General features: G+C 41.8%; 1 protein-coding gene across 1 annotated transcript; it reads right to left on the bottom strand.

Annotated features, from left to right (window-relative positions):
• Window positions 1–2,787: 2,787 nt before the first annotated feature.
• Window positions 2,788–5,412, bottom strand: LOC112889712. Its single transcript, XM_025956467.1, has 6 exons — window positions 4,656–5,412; window positions 4,471–4,547; window positions 4,285–4,345; window positions 3,932–4,157; window positions 3,411–3,822; window positions 2,788–3,308 (listed from the first exon to the last, which is right to left on the bottom strand). The coding sequence occupies exons 1-6, from the start codon at window positions 5,083–5,085 to the stop codon at window positions 2,916–2,918; spliced, it is 1,599 nt and encodes a 532-aa protein (XP_025812252.1). The 5' UTR covers window positions 5,086–5,412; the 3' UTR covers window positions 2,788–2,915.
• Between the last annotated feature and the right edge of the window lie 6,432 nt (window positions 5,413–11,844).

The raw sequence follows: 11,844 nt of genomic DNA, 5'->3' as shown, positions 1-11,844 counted from the left end.
CAAGCGCCGCCGCGTACGCTATTTTATCCCGTTCGTCGGCATGCATCGGCGATCGGGAGAGCAGGTCTCCAGAACCTCGTCCTCAGCGATCCTGCACTGGGAGAGGGCAAATAAAATTTTTGGGAAGCGCTCTGCACGACTGCTCGAATGCTTCCACATCGCCGTCCTCTACGTCCTCGTCACCACGGCTCGTCTACCTCCTCGTTAGTGGGGCGCGACTCGGCATCGTCAAGCGCGCAGAGGTGCTGATCGTCGCCGTCGTCTTCTTTGCCTGGTTATTCCGGTCGGACAAGAAACGTATGGTTTTCTGTCCCTAACCGTGCCTTTCATACATAGTATGATCTGGTTAGGATTGATCTTGCTGCTGCAATATTTTATCTTAAATTAAATTATGAGCATATTTAGATCTATTTGTTTTCTGTACTCAATTTTCGTCATGGTCATGATTTATCTTCGGATTAATTTAAAACTGAAATTCTTATTTATTCCATCAGTTAATGCGTTTAATTCTGATCAAGGTTTTAAATCTCTGACTATAGTTTTCGCTATCTTCGGTTATAGCTATTTGAGAGATATTTAGTTATATTTTTCCATGTATGACTTAACTCTTAGCTGCCGCTATAGCCTGATTTTGGATATAGATAGCTAAATACCTTAGCCGGCCGGCTATTTGAAACATTGATCCTCATCCATTCGATGGGGTCTCAATTCTCTCGAGCCTGCTATGAAGTGTGCATGGAGTGTATATATCGGATGATCGATAATTCGATATGACTGCACACTGCACGCATGTAGCTCCCGAATGCTAACAGTGCTCTTCCTTTTGTGTTCTTCTGAAGCTCACTGTCCACCAGGTGGCATGTCAGTAGGGTGCTAATGCTGAACAGTGCATTTTGATTGTAAGGTTTGGTCTCTACCTAGATGCTCTCTAAAGAATTCTTTTCCGTAGCTTGTTGGAAGATTTCAAACCCTATGGAGAAGTCCAAGGAAAGCCTGGATCTTTCTCCCTCTCTCTCTCCCACCATATATCAATTTTCTTGGAATATTTTCATTTGAAATTAGACACCGCTCCGGTACAATCGTTTCCTTAGCAAAATAAAAAAAGAGCTTAGAAATTTAATTTTGACCTTGAGCTCAAGGATATCCTTTGACCCTTAGTAGCGGATAGATAAACTCATCAATAATCAGCACCATATTGAGACTACCTTCTCCATGTATGATTGTGCTAGGGCCAGGCTGAGGCCGGCCGGCGTATAGATGTCACGTTCCCATAACCTAAACCGTTTCGTTGGCATCAAGTCGCAAGAAACTCCCACCATTGTTGCCATCAACCACAACCGCATAAGTTATTTCGCACCGCAACCACTGGCTTAACGTCTAACGCAATCCACACCGCTGCCGTTGCATCACTCAAACACACGCAATTATGTACTCTATATGAGACCAAACAATAGAGAGTGTAAACTTCAAAAGTCTAACTAGAGCAAAACTTCAACTTCATGATCCCACTATCCAGGCTACTGAGTGCACAGTCGTAAGGCACATGAAAATATGAGGTTTAACTGCTTTTAATACTACCTAAAAAAGAATTTTGAGTACGTACTACTCAGCTACACTCATTTGGTCCTTCATTACTTGGTAACAAATATACATGTATTTAGTTCAGGGACACACGTATGTACAGATCGAGTTGACCGTCCCAATTCAAGTCGGTATGGCATGCATGGATGGTCAAAGTCTGCCGTCTATACATGGCCGGCATTAGCACAAGATTAGAATAATTTAGCCTACACATTTGGCTAATAGACTGAACATGAAAATTACTTTTTACTGTAGGTTCCTAGTACTTCCAACACAACGTATCCGTTCTAGTCAAATTTAATTAATCATTTCGATCACTAAGTGTAGCCACTGACTAACTGGATACTATGGATCTGTGATGCACAAGGTCCCAAACTGAACATGTACTCTTTTTGTACGTCGTGCTGCTACGGAAACACATTGTAGGTACCTAATAAGTACCCAAAGAGGGAACAGATTTTATATGCATGTCTAAAAAATAGCAAGGTTCATTCTCACAAAAACCATTAATTATTTAATAAAAGATAATATTCATATATAATGTTTATTCATTTTGTGCCATATAGGAAATTGCACACTAAAGTCACCGCAATATAACTATTATTAGACTGAGCATAAATACTTTCTGATGAATTTATTCTTGTGGTGCATAGTTAATAGTCCAGCATTTTCATGAAAAAATACACTATGCCGTTTAATTAAATAACTACTTAAATGATTATATGGATTCAGTAATATGGTAATAAAAAATATAGTTGCTGAATACAATTGTTTGTTAATGTAGTCATTCCGGTTAAAACTACATGATACAATTTTTTTTAACATTTGACTACAAATAACTTTGGAATATCAGTTAAGTTTCAGAAAACAAATATAGATTTGTCTCAAAAGAAATACTTCCATGAAGTATTTGTGACTTAATATATATAGGTGCTATAATCCTATCCGCTTTGATCTTTTGAAATGAGCAGATTAACATTAATTTCCACAGGGTACACAGTCGCAAGTAATATTTGAATAAATTTGACATCTAACCATTGATGAGGGAATATGATTTTAACCATTGATGAATGAAGGTGATTAGCTTTTTAGATTTGGTATTCACTCTGCAGTGACAGCGTGAAAAAAGAAAATTTAACTGAACATGCGCATGTGACTTTGCATGCATAGAGAGAAAGACTACCTAGCTAAGTGCCTAAGTCCATGTCACTGAGCATAAGATATGTATTTGTATATATTGTCTGGAAGCACGGTTAACTTAACAATCTTATTACTTAATCTCATGGTGCAGTGTGCATGTTTTGGAAGGCCTTGGGACAAGTACTTGAAAGATCTCACTCCAATGCCTTGATCGACATGGTCAGATCCAAAGTACTCAGCCCCAGAGCGGCCTTCTTGCTGCTGCTGCTACTACCTGTCGCTGCCTCTAACCTCCCGGCATCCCCGCCGCTCCCCTCGCCGCCGCTGTCGCCGCCCCGGAGTGACAGCGAGAGCGAGAGTGGCAGCATCTTATCGCTATCCACCTCCTCCTGCTCACTTAACGCGATGCTTAGGATTTTCCTCTTCTTTGCCTGCTTGTCGGCATCTCTTCCCACGTTGGGGCTCAAGCTCAGCTGCAAGTCCGGCGTCCCACCGTTCTCCTCCATTGACGCCTTCGTCCTCTTCGCCGCGGTCCCGGTGCACATCTCGCCAATCACTTTGCTCGGATTCTTGGGCTCTAGGTGCGCCTGCAAATCCATGGCAGCACAAGCCGGCCGTACAGTGTCAATGACTCATGACCGATGAGTTACAAATGGACGTGCCATTGTTGTAGAGAATGACATGTGTACCTCGAGCCGGGAGCCTAGGGCTTCCCGCGTCACCATGGGATCAGACGACGTCGTGTTGGCGTCGCCGTTGGGGTGGTAGCCGTTGCTACCGGTGGAGGCTCTCCCCCTAGGGAGGAGATGGAGACTGCCCAACGCAAAGCCCGTGGAGGCTGTTGCCGACATTGTCCTAGACAGGGGCCGGGAGCTGCTGCCGATCCAATCAGAGCTCCCGACCCTTCCGCCGTGATCGGCAGCACCAGCGGCTGCCGATGACGTCCGGTTTGAGGCGATGGCATCCCGCACGTCGAACAGATGCGACGTCGGCTTGCCGTCCTTTCTGAAGATCATGTCGTGGATGAGCCCTTTCGCTGGGGCGTGGTCGTTGATGGTGCCAGCCGTCGCCGCGTGCTGGCTGAACGTCCACTCCTGATTCCTATACGCGTGAGAGGAGAAAGACCAGTTAGGGTTTCGCACGATCACAGGAAGGAGATCGAAGTTGAGCACACATGATGTGTGTGTGTTCTTTCGATCTGGTCAAGTACCTGAGGCTACTGTAGTTCTTGAAGTCGAAGGTTTGCATGGTGGGCTGCCGGCGTTGGAGGAGCCCGTAGAGCCTGCTGGCCTCCGGCGAGACGGCGCTTCTTGACCCGAATAACCCGCCGTTGTGGAGCAGCCTGGAGGAGATCGACGAGCCGGCAGCTCGCTGGAAGAACATGTCATACAAGCGATGGTCTCCTCTCCTCATGTGGAAGTCCATGGGCGAGAAAACTGCCAAAATTGAGCAGCTAAGGTTTAGGAAAATAGGAAATGATCAAGTCCATGGCGTTTTCGAAGTATGCTACTGTGGACGAGATTAAACTAAAATGGAGAGAGAGGATTGAGATGAGAACCGGACCGGAGGAGATGGCTGCTCTCTCGTGTCCAGACTCGTGGTCCAACTTCTTGCTTCTGTACATCTGAAAAGTCGAAATGGATGAACAGAAAAAAAAAAGGTTAGGCCCAACGCTTGTTCTGTGAAGAAAACAACTAGCACAGCAACAAATTGGTCATGAGATGTAGGCCTGTTCCTGATATGCTTTACCTGTAAGTGACTTTTTACATGAGCAATGCTGAGCCCCCTCACGTTCATCATCTGAAGCACCAGCTTTGGGGTTGCTCCTATCGATGAATCAAAACAAAAATTTAGAACACCAACTAAAGGAAAATAAATTAATGAGGAAAAATTAAGCAGACAAGAACACACCAATTCATGAGATTACTACTTACTCTCTTGACCTCCCAGCCTCTCCACGGCGTGGACGAACGCCATGTGCAGGTCTGGCGTCCACCGGAGCCGGGGGAGCTTGGACCGGTTGTACTGTCTCACCGTTGGCGCCCTCTCGCCGTCGCCCTCGCCCTTGCTGCTGCTATTCATGTCATGATCCTTGTTGTTGCTCCTGGAATTGTGGTTGGTGGTGCTGCTGTTGCTTGAACTCCTGCCCGCTCCTGCAACTTCACTTGTGCTACCGCCTTCATCGTCGTCGTCCTCCTCCTCCTCGTTGTCATCATCAGCATCCTCGCCGATTTCCCCTCCATGACTCCCCTCGCTGAAGCCCTCGTTGAGGTCCAGAACTGCAGGTGGTACAGAGTTCTCCGAAGATCTCTTCTCACCATCTTGCAGGATCTCCATCACAACCTTCTCTTTCACCTCTCCCATGCCTGCTCCCAGCCTCCCACCTCTCAGAGGTTGCTGTCTCCTCCTCTCTGTCTCTCTACACCACCATGATAGGATTGGAATGAGGTGTGTGGAGAGTAGGAACTAGGAAGTGGGAAGGAAGGAAGAGGGGAATGTGATGGGAATAATGCTAGGGAGGGAAGAAGCATAAGCAAGCTTGATGCAAGAATAAAATATAAGGACGGGGAAATGGACAAGCCTTTCACTACATTGACTAGTTTTCAACAGTGATCTTCCATTTCATAGATTTTAATTTTCTATAGGGTGAGGGAATTGGGGAGTATGCTATTGTAGTGTTGTTATTTTGGGATTGTGTAGAGGGGGTAGTGGCTATGCTGGGGAGGGGGTATATAATTGGATGTGAGGGTGGGGCCCTGATTATCAAGTGCCAACTGGCTGTGGGAAAGCATGCAGAAGAGTTGACGCCTGCTTGTCTACATGGAAAACATTGGTTGGTCTCCAGGCTTTATCATGCTGACCGAATGCCCAATTCATGCAGGCTGGAAGAGTTGATAATTGGTTATGTCTTCTTCTAACTATTCTGTTATAGTTTTGCATTTGAAAATATTACAAAAATTAAAATAGAACAAAAGGATAAAATCTGATACAAAGAAAAAAAACTTTAGAAGAAAAATAGCAGGTAACATGCAACAATGATGTTTGCATATAAGCTCGCATCGTTTCTATCTGGAATATACATATATAAAATGTCAATACGTTGCAGTATTAGATTATTTTAATGAGGACAATTTTAATCTGCATCATTTCCACCAGCTCATCAGAGTATGCATATGCGTCATATATATCTGATCAATCATCAAAATTAATTAGGTATCCAAGGTATCAAGATTTCAAAATTTATGTTTAGACGTCATGTGAAAATGAAGCTGAACATTAGTTTTCCATTGTAGACTAACTATACGTACTAAAGCACTTGAGATATGAATATTCCCCATTTTCTGCATGTGCAAATTTTTTTTTTCAGTTACTTAGTACAACCGCTTAATAACCAGTTTCATAATTTCCTAAAGCTTTCTTCCATTTCACACATGACGAGAAACTGCTTGGGCGTTTAGTCCACTTAGAGGGCCATTAGCAGCTCGTCAGTCCTGATACAAGTTCTGATAACTTATGAGAGGTGGTAACGAGACTGGAAGGCGCGGTTCTTTGCTTCTCAGTTCGACACAACTTTTGAATCCATTAAGGTAAAAAGTCCTTTCGCTTCGGACCACTTAGCTTAGCTTATATTGGATATAATATAACATAAAGCTGTATAACACAACTAGTTGGTGCTACTCAGATCAAGAACACGTTTTTATGCTTGCTGAGCTAGCTTACTATCGAAAACAAAATAGGCTATTTGATTAAAAGTCTTAAAACTGAAAAAAGGAAAATCATTTGAGCATGTACGCACACGTAGTTTTACCTGATCGAGGTTTAGGTCGTCTCGCAGGCATTCACAAGTCAAACCACCATCTTCACACGCATTCTTGCGCTACATGTAGAATAATTTAACTATGACCAATTCAGCAAAAAAGATCTGTATCTATCAGCTCGAATGAAAGGGCAGTTGACTCAGGTCTGCCGAAGCTACATGGTCAGAGAAGCAGCCAAAATCTATCAATACTATTGCTTGATATATATTACCCTGTGGTGTTGAGCGGATGGATCGGTCTGCCTATTGATGTTGAAAGTTGCAAATTTTCTACGCACACTTTGTCTCTCGATCATTTGTGGGGCACACCTAAGAGACTTGGCTATGGATGAATGGACCATTGCTGACGCCTGCCATTCCATTGGCTACTTTACAATAGGGAAAACTCCTAATCACTCCCTGAACTTTGGCTTGATCTCCAAATTTCACCATGAATTATGAAATAGATAGTTTTCACCCTAAACTTTACACAATACCACTTAATTAACAACCCAATCGGTTTTGGAGGGTGATTTTGCCTATGTGGCAGGCATGCATGCACTTTTTGCCAACATGGGTGCGGCTAGCATGTCACTTAATTAATATTATTTTTGTTCTTTTTTTTGCTGAGTTTTTTATTCATGACTTGATTGAGTTAAATTGCTTCCTTAAGCTTTGCCACCTAGCTTAACCACAGATTCTTCTACCACCATGCATGTCAGCATGCTCACGTGGCAAAATTAAACCAATATGCATATATACTTGCCACGTACGCAAAACCACGCCGTCCAAAACTGGTTAGGGTGTGATTTGAACGGCATCATTAAGTTTCGGGTGAAATTTAAGTAGTTTCATAGCTCAGGGTAAGGTATCAGGTTTAGGCTACAGTTGAATTTTATTTATTTTTTTCTTAAAATAAAGTTACATGTGTAGTGACATGTTATGTCTACCTTGAGATATATCTGATCTCTCCACGAATCTGTTCAACTTGGTACATGTTTTCGTTTATGTGCAAGTAATTAATAATGTTCTCCTACATTTAGCAGGCTAGATCGACTTTAACCAATGTTGTCCCGTCATACATTTACATAATTCTTTTTGGAAATGATAGAGATGGATTTATCAAGAAATTAAAAGTATTGCTGTAATTTTTCTCATTTATATTTTATGTATATATTATAGTAGGCATTGTTAAAGCTCTCTTCTTAGCATTAGAAATGAGATCTTACCCCCAATGGGCCCATGCATACTTGTATATATGTACCGACAAATAAAATTATAGAGTTTTACTGCAAATTAAACTTCATAGAAAGGTTTTATCCAATCAACGTGCTGTCAAGTAAACAAAATTGGAGATTCTAACATATTACGAACCATAAACTCCCTCTAGTAAAAAATTAAGTGACATTTTAGAGTTGTCGACCATTCCAAATTATGATTTTAATTACTTCATAAGTGTGGAGTCTAGATATTTGGAAACAACATGTGTATATTTGTATAAAAAATTGGTTTCATTATATTTTTGATATATGTTACAAATATACTATAACAAAATTTACTGGTCAGTATAATGGTCTGCGGACTGTCTCCAAGTCGAATACATCACTCATTTGTGATTGAAGATAGTATGCAACTGTACTGCATGCGGATCTTGTTGCTAGTTAGCTAGCTAGATGAGCAACTTGCAATGCAGCTGGCATTTGGGGTCCATCTTAACAAGACTATATATCTCTCCGTATATAAACTCCTTTTTTTAGTGAAAAAAGATCTCTCTGTGGGGAACTCTTCCTCACAGTTTACAGTACAAAAAAGATTAATATCTAGCACGCTGATATAAATGTATTACAAGGTTTTAGTTTGGTTAACCACTTTGACATTTTTCAGTGATTTCATCGAATCATGACAAAGTATGATTCACACAGGGCAGGATAATCAAAGCCATATCGATGTATGCTGATATGTTTCTCTGCTTTCATATATGTCATCATGGGAAGATGCCCCTATTTGTTAATGTATTCCTCACCTGAAACTGTACGAGATATGACTTGCATTTTGTAGATATCAGCACGTCACCAGCCAGTCGTTTTAGTTGAGCTATTTTGGGGAACTTTTATAACGATGGCCGGGATGGTACAACAGTCAACAGTATGCTCAGTTTGTAATAGAATAGCCACCAGCATGATGTACGTGCTACATTTAGTAAGCACAAATCACCGATGAGAATTACCAAACACAGATCCAGTGGAAAAATTTGAATGGCGATATAAGAAGATGGATCTAGTACATGACGAAATTACCTTGATCATTCGAGAAGATCTAATACGTTTGTTCAGAGAAAGCAACTCCAAGAATTTTTGCGCAAGATACATGTACATTTCTTGAAAGACAAGATCTATAACTGTACATGAAGCAGTGAAAATTGTGGTGGTATTTGGCATCAGACAGCTTTTCTTTCATGGTTCCAACTCTTCTAGAATGTTAGATTAATCAGGAAGAAGATTACGGAGTACGTCCATCTTCCCATTCCTTTGTGAAAAAAGTAATAATGCTCTATAGATGTATCTGTACTCAACCACTATATTAGAAACTGGTGGTGATGCAACATTTCTAGGGTGTGGGGACGATAACTTAGCTCACCATGCATGCACAGTACGTGCTAGAAAGGTAGGAATCTGTAGATATCCATCAATCAAATCGTTCAATCTTCAGGTGTTTAATTTGAAACAGTCGATGGTTACCAGCAATGCAATATCCTTCTCACCTCATCTTCAGAATATAAATTAACCTTGTCACCATCAGTTTTGTGACAATTTTACAAGGAACATTGAGAACTTCATATGTTTACTTCTTATTAGTCAAGGATAGATTACTTAACTGACGATTAGATTCCTACAGGGGTCTGGGTGTGTGAGCGCATGCGTCGCCAGCTTCTAGCTACTCATCTTGTAGGGCTCAACTTCGTGGAAGCTGCAGGCTGCAGCTCGTTCTTTCAGAAAGCGACACCGGCCGTGCTCACGGGCCAGTATTGGGTTCCGCTCCGGCCTTCCGGACCACCAGTCCGGCCGGCCAACCAGACGCACGGCAACTCGATCGACGATCAGTTAATTTGCCTGACAAAAAAAAAGAAGAAAAAAAAGAAGCAACAGATAGAGTACACATTCGCTTCATGACATTACTACTTCACCACCTTGATCTTTTGTTAGTTGAGAGGCGAATGTGTGCAACACAGTATACTGCGCTGCTTTACACAGCACTAGTAGGATCTTTTTCTAGTCTGCAGGCACGAGATGGAGCTTAGCGAGCTCATGTGACCCAAACGACGTACGGGCCAATCTGGCTCGAATCCAAAGGCAAATCGTTTTTCTAAGCTGTTTGGTTCGGGTGGCTGGCGCCCCTTGTCGTGTGGATCTGAGCGCCCTCTCCGTGACACCCACCCTAAAACTATGCTTTGTTAGTTGACCTCTGCCTGCAGCCTGCTGCATAAACCATGGTCGTCCCTCTTGCATTGTATGCATCATATGGTCCCTCTTGTATGGATGAAAGCCTTCGTCTTCAAGCACACCCACTTGCTTCACAAGTCACAAAGAATAGAAATCTATTTGGTTTTAGGTTGGTCGTCACTTTTCTCATGATAATATATATGGGAGTCTGTTATTTTGTTTATTTCGGAAATGTATTCTTCATGTCTACATCGCTGGGTTGGACATATTCTCTTTTGCTTGTAGAGAATGTGTCCCCTTAGCTTGCTTGGACATTATGAGGATTTCAACTAGAGGGACCCAGCCACAAGATGAAGTGTCAATGTGCTTGGAACGTTTCGGCGTCAGAACAATTCTAAAATAAAATTCTTCTGATGTTTGGGATTCGCACCGGATTCGCTCTGTCTAGACTTTTGATCGATGTAAGGTTTGAACCTTGGAGTTCAACAGACTATTATGCACTAAAACTTGCCATGAAAGTATATGCATGCTTCAAGCACAGTGATGGAAGTATGCTTTTTCATTTCTTTATTTGATTTGATTGATCCATAATCAACAATGGCCGTATGCATTGGCTAATGCAAAAGGTCGGAACTTTATCCTTTTCTAAAAGAACTAAAATTGCTTCTTTGTCAGACTGGTTACAAAACCTTGGAGAAGTTTAGCTGCATCTTCAATATGACACATAGGAGGTACATTAACTGATTGGGCATGCCACTAAAGAGAAATGTAGGTTTCAGGTCTCATGATCTGCGCTGCATGCTTCCATAAAAGGGGACGCTCACACGAACACTGGGTCATGCATGGCATGCGTCCTCACGGCTTCCGTGCTCCCTCTCAACTACACGATCGCTGGAAAGACATAAAGGAATAAACCGGTGGCCGGCCGCCCGTGTGCGCGCATGAGCGTGACAACGACGAGATAGCTAGCTAGCTAGCTTCATATGAGGCCCTATCCTGTGACTGTGAGCTTAGCCAGCTAAAGTTGCCTTAGTTCCAGCAAGAGGTTGGTATTATTAGTCATTTGTGTTTTTGGTTTCGCTTTGTTCTTCTTTTCGTGATCGCGCAGAAAAACTGCTGGACCTAGTATGGTTAGGAGGTTCTGTACGACACGAAGATATACATTTTTGGTGTCTATATGTCATATCTCTGATGAAGTATAAAGATTATGTGCACCCATTAAAAAATGCAATTGTGCATTTAAAAAGGTATATATGTTCACCAAAAAGGTCTGCTGCTTGATTAAATTGAACGTGTGATTGTGTTTGTATCTTAACAGGCTTTTATATATCTATGAATTTTTTGAGTTCTTCAAAAAGCGTACAAGGGCACATTCTCGAGAAATGGCTAGATATATTAGTACCTATTCAACATGGCAAACAATCCTTCCCTAGTGAAACTAAACTTGCTTTGCACGACAAAGATAGCTAGGGAACTACGTATATACAAGCGAGTGTGATGTCATTACCTCTCCATGAAATAATTTATTTGCTAAACCTTATTATCCATTTGATGCATCTTTTTTTTGTATGAACTAGATAAAGAAGTGTGATGGTTAACATGAGATGCTTTTTCTACTAAAATTGTGTCTAAAATGCTTCCTTGCATTTTCTTGATTTTCAATTCACCCATGATCTGCTCATTTTTGAGAGTGGGAGTGATGTAATTGTCACTATGGAACTCAATTGCCATATGGTTCGTTAATTGTGATTTTCGTGTACTGTAGTCTGATTTGATAGCAAAAGGCAAGATATAGAAATTTTCATAGATGGATTAAAGTTTACACAGTACATTTTTAGGCTATATATTTGACAGGTTAAATACCACGGGTACCCCTGAGCAGGATCC

This window comes from Panicum hallii, chromosome 4 (genome assembly GCF_002211085.1).
Source record: "Panicum hallii strain FIL2 chromosome 4, PHallii_v3.1, whole genome shotgun sequence".
NCBI classification, from domain to species: Eukaryota; Viridiplantae; Streptophyta; class Magnoliopsida; order Poales; family Poaceae; genus Panicum; species Panicum hallii.
This window is presented reverse-complemented; position numbering and strand designations above follow the sequence as displayed.